This window comes from Eleginops maclovinus, chromosome 20, assembly GCF_036324505.1.
Source record: "Eleginops maclovinus isolate JMC-PN-2008 ecotype Puerto Natales chromosome 20, JC_Emac_rtc_rv5, whole genome shotgun sequence".
NCBI classification, from domain to species: Eukaryota; Metazoa; Chordata; class Actinopteri; order Perciformes; family Eleginopidae; genus Eleginops; species Eleginops maclovinus.
The window spans coordinates 10,526,559-10,543,185 of record NC_086368.1 but is presented as its reverse complement, the minus strand read 5'-3'; the positions used below and the strand labels follow the sequence as shown (position 1 = coordinate 10,543,185).

Below are 16,627 nucleotides of genomic sequence, written 5' to 3'. Positions count from 1 at the left end.
TTTCTTTAGGGGGCATTAGGAGTAAATAAGGAATAATGCAATTATAAAAAGAAATGTGTCACTGGTTGACTGCGTCCGCTCACAATATGCATTAGAGTAATTGATTTACTGAATTTGCCAAATTAGATTCTAATGCATTTCTATGTCATATATATAGAAAATATATCTATAAATATTTATTATCCCATTCAAAGAGCCTAAAAGCATTTCAGGTTATTTCACTAAGACAAAACAGAAGCGAGTAACCCTTACTGTTACAGCACTCAACATTTGTCCGCCCTGGGCGACCGGAGACCTGAGGCTACAGAAAGCCAACAAACAAAAAGTCTTTCTTTTTTTGTTCAACCAAATTATAACTGTTTGCCCCTTTTGTAATTTTATCATCGCAGAGACCCCACATACAAAAGATCCAGCTGTTGCAGAGCATGCCTACATCCACTCAGCAATGCAATCATATATACAGCTCCGGAAACAATTAAGAGACCACTCGAAATGTTTCTTAAATCTTTATCTCTACATGTATGGCAGCCATTCCGGTGTCTGTTGAATTCCATCCATCCATCCATCTTCTCCCGCTTTTCCGTCAGGGTCGCGGAGGTAACAGCTCCAGCAGATCCCCAAACTTTCCTTTCCCTTGCCACATCAACCAGCTCTGACTGGGGGATTCCAAGACGCTCCCAGGCCAGCGAAGAGATATAATCCCTCACCTGGTCCTAGGTCTACCCCTCGGTCTCTTCCCAGCTGGACGTGCCTGGAACACCTCCCTAGGGAGGCGCCCAGGTGGCATCCTCACTAGGTGCCCGAACCACCTCAACTGGCTCCTTTCAACGCGAAGGAGCAGCGGTTCTACTCCGAGTCCCTCCCGGATGACTGAACTTCTTACCTTATCCCTAAGGGAGATGCCAGCCACCCTGCGGAGAAATCCCATTTCGGCTGCTTGTATCCGCGATCTCGTTCTTTCGGTCATGACCCATCCTTCATGACCATAGGTGACAGTAGGAACGAAAATGGTCCGGGCTTTGCCTTCTGGCTCAGCTCTCTTTTCGTCACAACAGTGCGGTAAAGCAACTGCAGTACCGCTCCCGCTGCTCCGATTCTCCGGCCCATCTCACGCTCCATTGCTCCCTCACTCGAGAACAAGACCCCGAGATACTTGAACTCCTTCACTTGGGGTAAGGCCTCATTCCCTACCTGGAGTGGACAGTCCATCGGTTTCCTGCTGAGAACCATGGCCTCAGATTTGGAGGTGCTGATACTCATCCCTGCCGATTCACACTCGGCCGCGAACCGATCCAGTGATTGCTGAAGGTCACATACTGATGAAGCCATTAGGACCACATCATCTGCAAAAAGCAATGGTAAAATCCTTAGCCCACTGAACTGCAGACCCCCTCCCCCACGACTACGCCTCGAAATCCTGTCCATGAATATTACACACAGGATTGGTGACAAAGAGCAGCCCTTGCGGAGGCCAACCCTCACCGGAAATCGGTCCGACGTACTACCGAGGACCCGGACACAGCTCTCGCTTTGGGAGTACAGGGATTGGATGGCCCTGAGTAGGGACCCCTTCACCCCATACTCTCGCAGCACCTCCCACAGTATCTCCCTGGCATATGCTTTCTCCAAATCCACAAAGCACATGTAGACCGGATGAGCGTACTTCCAAGCCCCCTCCAGGATCCTTTGGAAAGTAAAAAGCTGGTCCGTCGTTCCACAACCAGGACGAAAACCGCATTGTTCCTCCTCAATCTGAGGTTCGACAATCGGCCGGACCCTCCTTTCCAGCACCTTAGAGTAAACTTTCCCGGGGAGGCTGACTAATGTGATGCCTCTGTAATTGGCATACACCCTCTGATCCCCCTTTTTAAAGAGAGGAACCACCACCCCGGTCTGCCACTCCTTCGGTACTGTTTCCGGCTTCCACGCAATGTTGATGAGACGTGTCAACCATGACAGTCCCTCAACACCCAGAGCCTTCAGCATTTCTGGGCGAATCTCATCCACCCCCGGGGCTTTGCCACTGTGGAGCTGTTTAACTACCTCAAATTCACTTCCCCCCATGAGATTGGAGTTGATCCCCTTTCATACTCCAGCTCCGCTTCTAATATAGAGGGCGGAGTTGTTGGGGTTCAGGAGCTCCTCAAAATGTTCCTTCTACCACCCTAACACCCTATCAGTTGAGGTCAACAGCGTCCCATCTTTACTGTACACAGCTTGGATGGTTTCCCTGTTTCCCCTTCCTGAGGTGTCGGACGGTTTTCCAGAACAACTTTGGTGCCGACCGAAAGTCATTCTCCATGGCTTCTCCGAACTTCTCCCACACCCGCTGCTTTGCCTCGGCCACGGCTGAGGCTGCTACCCTTCGGGCCTGTCGATACCTTGCAACTATGTCAGGAGTACCCAGGGATAACATATCCCGAAAGGCCTCCTTGTTCAGTCGGACAGCTTCCCTGACCACCGGTGTCCACCAGGAGGTTCGAGGGTTACCGCCCCTTGAGGTACCTAACACGTTGAGACCACGGCTCCCCACCGCAGCTTCAGCAATGGAGGCTTTGAACACTGCCCACTCTGGTTCAATGTCCCCAGCCTCCACAGGGATGCCTGAAAAGCTCCGCCGGAGGTGTGAGTTGAAGGCCTCCTGGACTTGGGATTCCTCCAGACGTTCCCAGTTCACCCGCACTACACGTTTGGGGTTACCATGTCTGTCCAGAGGCTTCCCCCGCCACTCGACCCAACTCACCACCAGATGGTGATCAGTTGACAACTCCGCCCCTCTCTTCACCCGACTGTCTAAAACATGCAGCCTCAGGTCCGATGATACGATAATAGTCGATCATGGACCTTCTGCTTAGGGTGCTCTGGTACCACATACACTTATGAGCATCCTTATGTTCGAACATGGTGTTTGTTATGGCCAATCCATGACTAGCACAGAAGTCCAGTAACAAACCACCACTCCGGTTCAGATCAGGGGGGCCGTTCCTCCCAATCACGCCCCTCCAAGTGTCTCCATCATTGCCCACGTGTGTGTTGAAGTCTCCAAACAAGACTAAGGAGTCCCCATCTGGAGCCCCATACAGGACTTCTTTCAGGGTCTCCAAGAAGGCCGAATACTCTGAACTGCTGTTTGGTGCATAAGCACACACAACAGTCAGAGTTTGCCCCCCCATAACCCGCAGGCGTAGGGAGGCAACCCTCTCGTCCACTGGGGTAAACTCCAAAAAGCAGCACTCAACCGGGGGCTTGTGAGTATCCCCACACCCGCTCCGTGCCTCACACCTTGGGCAACTCCGGAGAAGAATAGAGTTCAACCCCTATCAAGAAGTAAGGTTCCCGGCCGGGCTCCGTGGCAAGCCCGGTCACCAGACGCTCGCCGAAGAGTCCTCCTTCTGGGCCTGGCTCCAGAAGGGGACCCCGGGCTTCCTCCGGGCTGGGTATCCTCGCTTTCAAGTGTGTTTTTCATGAGGTCTTTTGAACCAATCTTAGTCTGGCCCCCTTACGTAAGACCAATTTGCCATGGGAGACACTACCAGGAACACAAGATTCCAGACAACACAGCCCCCAGGTTCATTGGGGCACACAAACCTCTCCACCACGATAATGTGCTGGTTCTTGGAAAGGTTCTGTTGAGTTCCACCACAAAGAAATTATGTCAGTAGTTTATAGAATACAATAAATAAATATAAAAATAATTTCTCTCAAAGACATACCTATAAATAATAAAACAAGAGAAACTAATAATGATGCAGTGGTCTCTTACATTTTTCCGGAGCTGTACATTACAAATGTGCACACATTTACAGTCACATTGCGACATGAAATCAATCAAATAATTGGTGTATTAATAATACAGGGCAATATATATTCAGCAGAACCCAAGATAATCACATTGATAATGCAATGCTCAAGTCAACACTTAAATATAATTTCAGCTCAGTTTATTATTATTATTATTATTATTATTATTATTATTATTATTATTATTATTATTATTATTATTTATTAACAATAATTTAACCCTCATTTGACTCTTGATTTTAAATCTTAAATTAAATATATTCCGTGATCCAAATTTCAAACTGACTTCTTCCCTACTCCCTTGTCCCACATCCAGAGAACCTGTTTGGGACTTACTATGAGAAGGGGGACCTGATTGCCAGGAATTACATGGAGTCAGCAGAAGACCAGGACGACCCTCTGACCAACGCAAACCGCTACGTGTTGGCCGACATCGCCAGCTACTTCACGCTGCTCGTCGGTATCTACTTCCCCTCTGTGACAGGTGAAACTCTCAATCTTAAATAGAATGTTTTCCTTTTGTGGTTTCTGTCATGAATATACATGAACGTATTAATATTATGCAGCTTCTAACTTGCCGCGTGTTTGTATTTGTTGTTGACCTTGTTAAAATGTTTGCTTCCCGACTTTGTGCTCAGGGATCATGGCTGGCTCCAACCGCTCCGGAGACCTGCGTGATGCCCAGAAGTCGATCCCAGTTGGAACCATTGCAGCCATCACCACCACCTCCTTTGTCTGTATCCTCTCACTACTGCCCCCTGCAGGATTGCACGTGTCATTGCATCAACCAAGTTCAAAAACATTTTTGATTTCAACATAATTGAAATAATAACAATATTGCCAAATATTAAATCAGATGTTATATATGTGTGTGTGTGTGTGTGTGTGTGTGTGTGTGTGTGTGTGTGTGTGTGTGTGTGTGTGTGTGTGTGTGTGTGTGTGTGTGTGTGTGTATGTGTATGTGTGTGTGTGTGTGTGTGTGTGTGTGTGTGTGTGTGTGTGTGTGTGTGTGTGTGTGTGTGTGTGTGACAGTCAGACAGTGAATACTTTCTAGCGGCCGCTGCCGTGAGTTGGACGAGCATCACTGCAGCGGGCGGTAAATGCCGCTGAACCACATTAATAAACAATGAACCGCAGAACTCTGGAGAAAAGGATAAGGTGTGAGAAGTAGTTCTTTAATTCAATCTGGCTTCATATGACTAAAAGCAACACGATCACCAACGCAGTCCCCGACTGTTGTTGTTGGAGCGGCGTTAGGGAGAAAATCAGCGGCGTAAACTGTGATGTCATGACGCAGCACCAGTAAAGTAGATGTCAAAACACAAATGTCTAGGGATAGCCTACGTTATTTAAGTGTTGTATGAGCATAATTAAAGGACATTTTGACCGGTAGGTTTAGAATTCACAGGTTTATTATACATTTTACCAGCTAAAACCGGTAATTACCGGCTAACGGAAACCCTGATACACAAAGGTGTAATCATGTGTAAAAGACACTGTTATGGCATTAAAAAAAAGTTGCCATTTCGAACATTATTTGGCAGTACTTCAGCATACATACAGGCAGATGTGATTACAGGCCTCTTACTCTGAAGCGGCCATCTTGAATCTCCTCCATGAATCTCAGAGTAATCAGCTTGGGGTCTACACCAATTTGATTAGGCGGTGTAATCGCATCAGTGGACTGCCTATGCAATCACAAGTTAATAAAGCAGAAGGATATTAGTTACAATATCATTGATCTCTGAGATATTATCCCAAATGAAATCGATTACTGTCTTTTTTCTCAGCAAACACTGTTGATTGGTTTATCAGATCATTGAGTGCATCTTCCAAGGGAAAGGTTTATAATTGTTATAATCAAATCCTGTCGATCACTAAACAGGTTACATCCAAGGAACATTCATGCTAGCTAATCAAATATACATCTGTCCTATGAAGTTCTTTCCTGATCCAAAACTGCTCAGACATGTCCAGTGTGATTCTGTTCGGTGCCTGCATAGAGGGAGTCGTCCTCAGGGACAAGTAGGTCCTTCTATCAGAGAGAAAATTCATTTCAACCGATTATCTTAATATGCTTGCTGTTAATAATACAAATTTAAAAATGCATGTGTTTTAAAATGACCCTTTCCTGTGTCCTTAAGGTTTGGAGAGGGAGTCCACGGGAATTTGGTGATCGGCACATTGGCTTGGCCGTCACCATGGGTGATCGTTATTGGCTCCTTCTTCTCCACCTGCGGGGCGGGGCTTCAGAGTCTGACAGGAGCCCCTCGTCTCATGCAGGCCATCGCCAAGGACGGCATCGTGCCCGCCCTCCGGGTCAGTCTGTCTACTTATCAATACCTCCAGAACTTTCATATTTTATTTATTTATAGATTTTTTCATTTATCAGATAAGACATTAAGATAAACAATGATCTTAAGGTACGTGTAGAGAAAGGAATACTGTACAGAAACAAAAATAAAAAGACATAACCTTGAGATGATTGTTTATGTTGATGTCTTGTCTGATAAATTCAAAACAGACAGAAAAAAAGTGTGTTTAAGGTTAAATAGGTTTTTTCGTGCTGTCCCCACAGATCTTTGGCCATGGAAAGGCTAACGGAGAACCCACATGGTCTCTCCTGCTTACTGCTTGTATCTGCGAGATCGGCATCCTCATCGCCTCTCTGGATGCTGTGGCTCCCATCCTCTCCATGTGAGAACTTTCAAACTCAGTGCCATTTTGAACTGACGTTGGGAGATTTTAGAGCAGCCAGTTCCTTTGCTATTTACTAAATGTTGCAAATGGCAAATTTGATGGATTTAGCTCATGAGACAAAAGGGCAGGCCGGTCTTCTGCTCTATTAACACTGTAAATCCCAGTGTATGACAGATATTTACACAACATACTCTTTGGACTTCAGTCGAGGTTGATATCCCTATAATGTCACATGATGTAAGAGTTGTGTTTTTAATTGTGTTTTCCTGTGTGTCCTGCAGGTTTTTCCTGATGTGCTACATGTTTGTGAACTTGGCCTGTGCTCTGCAGACGTTGCTAAGGACTCCAAACTGGAGACCACGCTTCAAGTTCTACCACTGGTCAGTTGAGACGCTACTGAGACAGAGAGCAGCTGAATATTAATTCTTTAAATGTTTCCCCTCCAGGGCTTAGTCTTACTTTCTGTGTGTCTCTACAGGGCTCTGTCCTTCCTCGGGATGAGCTTGTGTCTCACGCTCATGTTCCTCTGCTCCTGGTACTACGCCATCATCGCCATGTTAATTGCCGGCTCCATCTACAAGTATATCGAGTTTGCAGGGTGAGTGGAGCGCAACCCCAGGGGAGATTGGATTCGCTGGCTGCCTTTGGGTTTTGCTGGAGTTTTTGTGTGTGTGTGTATACGCTCTGTTTTAAGAGCTTTCTCGAACTAAATCCACACCATCAATATTTTCTCTTCTCCTCTTTGACTAACTTTTGGTAAAAGCAAACCTCTTGGTATACTGTAGGAACAGTGTAGATGCCATTTGTTACTCATGACATCCTCCCTATCATCATGGAGGCACTTAGAAAAAACGCCCCTCACTCTACATAGGAAGTTTGGCATCTCTTCAGTGATGTTTCATAGTTGAAGGTTAAAAAAATGCATAGCTGTGTCATTTGTGATTATTTTGCGTCCATTTGTAGCTGTTTGTGTTTATTTAGCGGCATTTTTCAGGTGAGGCAGGGCTTTCAACGGGCTGTTTGTCAAAAAACTGCACCTGAACTTCAGTATTTAGTTTATACAGGAGATAGAACACTTAATCCTTTTGTTAACGTAGTGCCTGATACTAATCCATCCATGCTTATAATGGAGTAGCTATGCACACTGTGTATTTTCGAGTGATATCATGCTACTTTGACATTTACCAGTGATGGCTAATCCTTTATCACATTGCGTTGTCAAACCGTCATGTGAAAGTAGATTTGTTTCAGTTTTGATGACTGTATCACTGTCACTTTTGTAATTCAGAATGAAGCTGATAAACCTTTGATCATGCTTTGATTGACGAATATTGATCTACTGATGCTTGTCTGTGTTACAGTGCAGAGAAAGAGTGGGGTGATGGAATCCGAGGTCTGTCTCTGAGCGCCGCGCGTTACGCTCTCATGCGGCTGGAGGAAGGTCCACCGCACACCAAAAACTGGAGGTACAAACACAAAGTCACACATGTGGTTGTTTGATCCTGAAGATAGAAATCACCAACATGTGATTCTCCTCATCACAGCTGTCAAACAACACTAACTCATAATAACATGTCAACCTTTCAAGCTGCTCCATCTCTCCAAGGCGTACACTTGGCCCACTCTGCCATTTCTTTCATCACGTCTTTGTTAGATTCTTTATTGATACTTTATTTTTCTTTCCTGTGTTTTCTCTCCCTTCTCTTCAGGCCCCAGCTGCTGACGCTGGTTAGTACAGACTCAGAGCAAAACATAGAGCAGCCTCGTCTGCTCTCTCTCACCAACCAGCTGAAGGCAGGTAAAGGTCTGACCATTGTTGGAACAGCTCTAGTGGGATCCTACCTGGAGAACCAGGAGCAGACCCAGCGTGCAGAGCAGGTAGGCAGCCCTGAAGTTCCTTCAAAATCTTTAAAGAAAAATCTTTCATACCTGTTTGTCTGTGAAATATGTTTTTTTAATTTGGATCAAAGATGACAAACCAAGTCTAGCCAAGTCTACCCACCAAAGATGTATATACTGGAATGTAAATGTTCTTTTAGATTTATAATCTTGGGTATTTGAATAGACATTGCTTCAACCCTGATCAGGGAATTTTTTTTCAAATATGGATATATATAGATATGTTATGTACAGTGGGGCAAAAAAGTATTTAGTCAGCCACCAATTGTGCAAGTTCTCCCATTTAAAAAGATGAGAGAGGCCTGTAATTTTCATCATAGGTATACCTCAACTATGAGAGACAGAATGGGGGAAACAATCCAGGAAATCACATTGTAGGATTTTTAATGAATTCATTGGTAAATTCCTCGGTAAAATAAGTATTTGGTCACCTACAAACAAGCAAGATTTCTGGCTCTCACAGACCTGTAACTTCTTCTTTAAGAGGCTCCTCTGTCCTCCACTCGTTACCTGTATTAATGGCACCTTTTTGAACTCGTTATCAGTATAAAAGACACCTGTCCACAACCTCAAACAGTCATACTCCAAACTCCACTATGGCCAAGACCAAAGAGCTGTCAAAGGAGACAAGAGACAAAATTGTAGACCTGCACCAGGCTGGGAAAACTGAATCTGCAATAGGTAAGCAGCTTGCTGTGAAGAAATCAACTGTGGGAGCAATTATTAGAAAATGGAAGACATACAAGACCACTGCTAATCTCCCTCGATCTGGGGCTCCACGCAAGATCTCACCCTGTGGGGTCAAAATGATCACAAGAACGGTGAGCAAAAATCCCAGAACCACACGGGGGGACCTAGTGAATGACCTGCAGAGAGCTGGGACCAAAGTAACAGAGGCTACCATCAGTAACACACTACGCCGCCAGGGACTGAAATCCTGCAGTTCCAGACGTGTCCCCCTGCTTAAGCCAGTACATGTCCAGGCCCGTCTGAAGTTTGCTAGAGGGCATTTGGATGATCCAGAAGAGGATTGGGAGAATGTCATATGGTCAGATGAAACCAAAATAGAACTTTTTGGTAAAAACTCAACTCGTCGTGTTTGGAGGAGAAAGAATGCAGAGTTGCATCCAAAGAACACCATACCTACTGTGAAGCATGGGGGTGGAAACATCATGCTTTGGGGCTGTTTTTCTGCCAAGGGACCAGGACGACTGATCCGTGTAAAGGAAAGAATGAATGGGGCCATGTATCGTGAGATTTTGAGTGAAAACCTCCTTCCATCAGCAAGGGCACTGAAGATGAAGCGTGGCTGGGTCTTTCAGCATGACAATGATCCCAAACACACCGCCAGGGCAACGAAGGAGTGGCTTCGTAAGAAGCATTTCAAGGTCCTGGAGTGGCCTAGCCAGTCTCCAGATCTCAACCCCATAGAAAATCTTTGGAGGGAGTTGAAAGTCCGTGTTGCCCAGCGACAGCCCCAAAACATCACTGCTTTAGAGGAGATCTGCATGGAGGAATGGGCCAAAATACCAGCAACAGTGTGTGAAAACCTTGTGAAGACTTACAGAAAACGTTTGACCTCTGTCATTGCCAACAAAGGGTATATAACAAAGTATTGAGATGAACTTTTGTTATTGACCAAATACTTATTTTCCACAATCATTTGAAATAAATTCTTTAAAAATCCTACAATGTGATTTCCTGGATTTTTTTTCTCATTTTGTCTCTCATAGTTGAGGTATACCTATGATGAAAATTACAGGCCTCTCTCATCTTTTTAAATGGGAGAACTTGCACAATTGGTGGCTGACTAAATACTTTTTTGCCCCACTGTATATACATGTGTAAACTTATTAATAGTCCTCTCTTTAATATTATAGTTTGTTTTTTTGTTGTTTTTAATGACGTGCTGTCATCAATTTTGACTGGAAATCTATCTAAACTCATGTCAAATGAAGTTCTAGGATTCTTAGTAAATGCATGATGCCATACCCAAATATGCTGTCTTTCCAGACAGAAACACTCATTTATTCTCCATCTTCCTATCCAGGCACTGCGTAAACTGATGGAGACAGAGAAGGTGAAGGGTTTCTGTCAAGTGACCGTGTCCTCGAACCTGCGCGATGCTACCTCCCACCTCCTCCAGGCCAGTGGGCTCGGAGGCCTGAAACACAACGCTGTGCTGGTGTCCTGGCCACGCAACTGGAGGCAGGGAGATGAGCACCAGACCTGGAGGAACTTTGTTGGTGGGTCACAAGAAAACCAAATAAATCACGAAGCTTGTCTAAAATCTGAAAGGTTTTTTCCTCGCCTAGAGATTCTGGGATAGTCTGTTGGAGTGGTGCACTTCTCTTTAACCATAAACTGCAGGTGTCAAGCTTTTTTATGTCCAGCATGTGTGCTGCTGAAGCTTCTGAGCAAGACAAAATCCCTAGCAGCTCGAAGAAATAAGGAGTATTTGCTGATGGAGACACGGATTAGTAATTCCAAGTGATGCAGGAACAAAAGCATGCCAGTTCAGATCGTAAAGCAGACAAACATTAATATAAATAATCAAAGCTGATCAGAGCCTTGTATTGAAGTCAAACAGAGAACTATCTGTATCAAAAATACCATGCTAACATCTGTGAACAGCTTGTAGAAGAGGTATCTCTAACCCCTGTGCCTCCCTGGATGTGTGTGCTCTGCAGAGTTGGTCAGAGAAACCACCGCTGCTCATCTGGCTATGCTCGTCCCGAAGAACATTGCTGCCTTCCCGTCCAATGGAGAGCGCTTCACTGAGGGCCACATCGATGTTTGGTGGATCGTCCATGATGGAGGCATGCTGATGCTGCTGCCCTTCCTTCTCAAACAGCACAAGGTACTGTGACCACAAAATCTAATACTGTGCAGTAAAATGTGTTCTCAACAGGTATACAAAACAATTTGTCTAACAAATTATGGACGATAACAACCACATAATCTAGTCACAGAACCATCCTAGATATTTTGGATGTTTTAGCCATTGTTTTTCCTGCTCAGGTCTGGAGGAAGTGCAAGATACGTATCTTTACCGTGGCCCAGTTGGATGACAACAGTATCCAGATGAAAAAAGACCTGACCACCTTCCTGTATCACCTCCGTATCGAAGCCCTGGTGGAAGTTGTAGAAATGGTGAGTTTAAACACAGTTTAAAAAAAAAAAATCTGTTACCACTTATATCAGAATGCATCGTAAGGCACCTTAGTCTCAGTGCAACTCAGTTGGGTAAATATTCAGAGTACCCTGCCGTGTCTCAGGACAGTAAATCCGGAGTGTTTGTCAGATGGTGAAATAGAGCCTGCAAAACATCCTCCTTCATCATCTTACCCACATTGGAATTGGGAGAAATGCTTCAGACCCCTTATGTTACCTTCCAAAACCAGCTTTCAGGAATACATTCAAAGTTCACGAAACAATAGGAGAATATGGAGGAGGAAGAGTATGTAGGAGTTCATTTACTTGTGTCACTTTTAGTGTGTAGAACAAAGTGCAACAACTTGAATGCCTGTTAGGGAAGATTGTTTTGAAGTTTGCAACGTTATTCCCTCTCGCCCCCCCTCCTTTAGCTGCAACTGAAGGCAGGCTGTTCACCCTGCCTTCAGCTGCAGCCTTTCAAAACAGATATAAACATTTGCTTTGAGACGTTGTCGGTCCACACGTCATTTAAACTAGTTTATTTTTAAGCTTCGCGTTAACCTCATCCAAGATTCAGCAAGACAAAGAGGGATTTGGCAATGCATTAACTGGTAAAAAATGAAAGGTATAAACAACAAAAACAGTCAAAATAAAAAAAAAATTCTCCTTCCATTTCACCCTAGCATGACAGCGACATCTCAGCCTACACTTACGAGAAGACCCTGGTGATGGAACAACGATCGCAGATGCTGAAACAGATCAACCTGACCAAGAATGAGCGTGAGAGAGAGGTAAGAAAGTTTTCTTATGTCAAAGTGTGGTTTGTTTTGAAATGCACTTGAAGACGCACACATAAACTTGACTTGACGGGCGGACTTGGCATGGCTCTGCGTGATTTGACTGGACTGGACAGATAAGCCCCTCAGGACTAAAGCATATCTCAGTTAGATCGGAGCAGAGGGACATATTTAGTCTCTCTGTTAAAGTGGACTACAGCCACAGCAAACTCTGCTTTGACAGATATTGAAAAAAGGATATTGATCTCAGTGTTACTATTTTTTAGCTCCTCCAAGATTGCCTTATGTCCTGATCAATAAATGAAATGAGTGCAGTGAAATTATCCTCATTTCTTCTTTCATTTCAGGGATTCACAGTGAACAAATGTCTTGAAAAAACACTTACCTGACCTGCCCTGCTTCTCTAACTAAATCTCTGCCGAAACCTTCCTCCATGCTTCACTTCTTTCTGTATCTTCACAGATCCAGAGTATCACTGATTCATCCCGCGGGTCAATCCGCCGCAAGAACCCGGCCGCAGTGACCACTCAGCTGAGTGTGACCGAGGAGCCAGTTGCAGCCAGCAAGGAGGAGAAGCCCGAGGAAGAGGTAGAGCATCGCTGACCTCAGTTTGAAGAGTGAATTTTATTTGTGTGGCCTCGTGAAGTTGATTTGACACAGAACGTTTAGGAAGGAAAAAAAGTTACGGATTGAAGTGGGAAGATAAAACCAGGCAGCCAGTGGGTAAACTAAACTGGATAACATAGCAGAACACAAATTGACCAGCATTGCAAGATAATTATTGTATTTGTACAATCGTTTTCCCTCTGAACATCGTACATCAGTAGGTAGCACGACCTATAATATTGTCATCCTTTTCTGATGCTTACAATCAGGGTGCGATTTGTAGGGGGGGATGGTGAGGATTTCCCCCCCTCTGGTTTTCCTATCCCTACCTCTTCTAAATTATTTTTATCTCCGGTGGGGACAAGGATTTCCCCCCCTTGATAGCGATGAATGCAACTTAACTGCTAGCCTACTTAAACTCTTGAAATCTAACGATCTTCAGTGTCTTTACATCAGAGTAGGCTATTCAGCAGCCTTCTGGCAGACGGTGCATATTTCTGAACGTCATCGAACACAAAAACATTGTAAAATTTTTGTGCGGGAACTTCGCAGGAAAAACAGCGCTGAACCAAACATGAAACGCGTTCAGAGCAGCATATCATCTTACTGTACAGGACCCATTTGCAGAATTGTGGATAGAAGAGGGCCGAAATGCTGCAGACAATGCCCCGATAGGAAAAACGAAAAAGCCACCACAAATTTGTCACCAGAGCCGACTGTTTACTTTGTCTAGTTTTCCAGACCTGTCCCTGAGTGTTGACAGCACGTTGTGCTATTTAGTGAATTATTTTGAGTGTTTGATTTAAGTTAATTGGAGGGTCTTTTCATGGAGAGCATTGATGCTGTTCTATGGTGCTTTCTGCCTGTTAGTGCGTACGCATGTTTTTGTGACGTTGAATAGAAATCCATGTATGGGTTATTAAAAGTTTTGCCATGTTGTGATGGGGACTAATCCACGGACCCGAAAAAAGGGCCTGTCTACTTTTTGCGTTTTTTTCTCCCTAGTTATGCAAGTTAAAAGTCCAATGTTCTTGTCTATGAATAAATTAAAAAAAACATCCCCCCCTCTGTTTTTTTGTCAAATCGCACCCTGCTTACAATTATAAGTTGGAGTCTGTCTCTTTTTAATTAATTTCAAGATAGCAAAATATGGATTCTACATTAATGTTTAAGCATCTCTAGTCATGTGACAGTTTTACAGCCAATCATGCTTGGTCTAGGCTATGATGTTGATGAATGTGAATCTCTGTCTGGTAATTTAATTGTGTTTTAGGCTACCATAATTTTCCGTAAGATATGATCATTTTAAGACTCTGTTAAAATCTTACATTGCCCATCCGGCAACACTGTAAAAGGCAACCATAAATACAATTTGGTGTCATAGAAATACTGCAAATGTGTAATTTTAATGAATAATTAGAGATTTCTGTCCCATATATGGTAGAATGTGTTGTATTTCTATAAAGAAATAGATTTTTATCCAGCGTAGTTGAGAAGATGTAGTTTGTTTTTTAGTATCACTTGAGAGTTTTTGAGTGTGCTGGACGGATTGTGTCTGCTGGTTGATTTGAAGGTACTGTGATACAGATTAACTCTTTTCTTGCCTAAGTCCAAGCCCATGTTATTAAAAAAGACATCGCTTAATATGTAAGGCTCCCTAATGGCACTTCTCTTCCCCCTCCCTCTCTCAAACACTGTGGCTTGTTGTGACTTTGACCTTCCTACATTTCCACCTCAACCGTGACTCTTGCGTGTACTGTTCATGTAAATCCACATCCGTCCTCTCTTCCTCTCGTCTCATAGTCAAAGTCGGCCTCTTCCCCTCTCTCCCCCCCTGCGCAGGTCCAGCTCATCCACGACAACACCACCCCGACCACCCCAGCCACCCCAGCCACCCTGCTCACCCCCACAGAGGGGGCTAAGAGCCCCGGGGAGCAGGTCCAGATGACCTGGACTGAGAAGTGTGATGGCGAGCCCGCCAAGCCGCCTGGCGCCGCAACACCAGAGGGCATCAAAGACATCTTCAACATGAAGCCGTGAGTGCTGTGAAATGCTCATTGAACCCTTACCTGTTGTAAAGGTGAATACCTTGCTGTTCCCGACAGAAAGGTCCCCGAGTCTTTTATCTCGACAATATAGCGCCACAGAGGTCTGCCAGAGAGCTTTAAGGATTTATACTTTCTTATTTATTAGCTTGGATTAGGTAGATTAAGGCCTAGTCCACACGTACCAGGGATTTTACTCCTTCTCGTCACCCTTTACAAATACGAAACTCAAAAGAAAAACATTAAAAACCTAATTGAAGTGCTGTAAAAGCCAGTGGGCAGCTTTGGCCACACGCAAACACATCTTTTCCAAAACCTCCAATGTTTTTTTTGCGGCTCTGTGTCGTGGGCCTGGTGAATAATGCAGCGGTAATGGTTAGGGTCAGGGTAGAAGTTAGGGTTAGGATCCCTTTTATGATGCTTTTTGACTCATCTGTTCCTTGAACTGTAGAAGAGTAACTTTTACTTCTGTTAACCTGTTAGGTTATATTTTTTCCACGTCAACGAAATGTCTCCTCATTAGTGACCGACAGAAGAGAAAACAGCGCACACTGGTGTTAAACGACAAAACTCTCATAAACACCAACAAAGAGGATTGTTTTTGTTTTGAAAACCTGTATGAGTGTGGACTCGGCCTGAACAACGTTTACAACATAGTTTTCATAACCATTTGTTTCTCTTCTTGCCATGCTGCAGCGAGTGGGAGAACCTGTAAGTACTGAAGTCCCAATAAACTTCATTCAGCCCATTCACATCCCATCCTGACGTTAGCCTCATGAGCAGAAGAAGAAGGAATACTTGTGTGTGAATGAGCATCCGTCACCTCGACCAGCCCACTGTCACAAAGTGCTTGGTAGCGTGCTGTTCATCACTGTGAAACCACGCAACCTCACTCTTTGCTGCTCTGTCTTTGCTCAGGAACCAGTCCAATGTGCGGCGTATGCACACAGCGCTCCGGCTGAATGAAGTCATCATCAAGAAGTCCTCAGAGGCCAAGCTGGTCCTCCTCAACATGCCCGGGCCTCCCAAGAACCGGTCAGGTGACGAGAACTGTATCCTTCACACAAACAGAAGTAGGGTCCTCATGTGTTCAGTCAGTTAAATCTGTATTAGTGTTTTATTTATGAAAACTACGCTCAATATTTACAAGGAGTGAGGACAGCTTAAACACAAGGGAAGAGCAAAGATTCATAATATAAATGATTGATTTTAGGACTATTAAATCATGCGTTTTCTACTCTAACACCAAGAGTGTTCCTTTTAAATGAATATCCTACGTCAGTGTAAATATAATCAAACAGATCCATTTGAATTCATTTGACATTCAGGTGTTGAAAACCGTTTAGTAGCGCTCTACAGATACGATCTATACCGGTTAAAGCCTCAAGGCCTATTCCTACTTCAGGAAACAAAAACCTTATTTTTCTGTTTTAAATAATACATGGTAAGTTAATCGACTTCGATTCAGGAGGAAAAACAGCTGTGATTTGTTATCAGAAAATATGTGCAACATGGCAATGGAGGCAAATAACTAATTAGGATTAGGAAGCAAAAGATAACATTTACAGGATAATGTTTTAATTACTTTTTTAGCCCACTGCATTTTGATTTCTTTTGTCAGTT

The 16,627-nt window shown here is 44.2% G+C and overlaps 1 protein-coding gene across 2 annotated transcripts in view; it reads left to right on the top strand.

The window, feature by feature from the left end:
- The window catches only part of slc12a5a (solute carrier family 12 member 5a), a 153,933-nt gene that overhangs the window by 130,757 nt on the left and 6,549 nt on the right, over positions 1-16,627 (top strand). For both annotated transcript variants that reach the window (XM_063910513.1, XM_063910514.1), the window contains exons 9-25: positions 4,118-4,285; positions 4,440-4,538; positions 5,769-5,826; positions 5,946-6,120; positions 6,380-6,498; positions 6,783-6,881; positions 6,980-7,099; positions 7,863-7,967; positions 8,211-8,379; positions 10,451-10,646; positions 11,091-11,260; positions 11,422-11,553; positions 12,240-12,347; positions 12,816-12,941; positions 14,802-14,995; positions 15,701-15,715; positions 15,923-16,056. In XM_063910513.1, the coding sequence (XP_063766583.1) occupies positions 4,118-4,285; positions 4,440-4,538; positions 5,769-5,826; positions 5,946-6,120; positions 6,380-6,498; positions 6,783-6,881; positions 6,980-7,099; positions 7,863-7,967; positions 8,211-8,379; positions 10,451-10,646; positions 11,091-11,260; positions 11,422-11,553; positions 12,240-12,347; positions 12,816-12,941; positions 14,802-14,995; positions 15,701-15,715; positions 15,923-16,056 (2,187 nt within the window). The remainder of the gene's footprint in view (positions 1-4,117; positions 4,286-4,439; positions 4,539-5,768; positions 5,827-5,945; positions 6,121-6,379; positions 6,499-6,782; positions 6,882-6,979; positions 7,100-7,862; positions 7,968-8,210; positions 8,380-10,450; positions 10,647-11,090; positions 11,261-11,421; positions 11,554-12,239; positions 12,348-12,815; positions 12,942-14,801; positions 14,996-15,700; positions 15,716-15,922; positions 16,057-16,627) is intronic.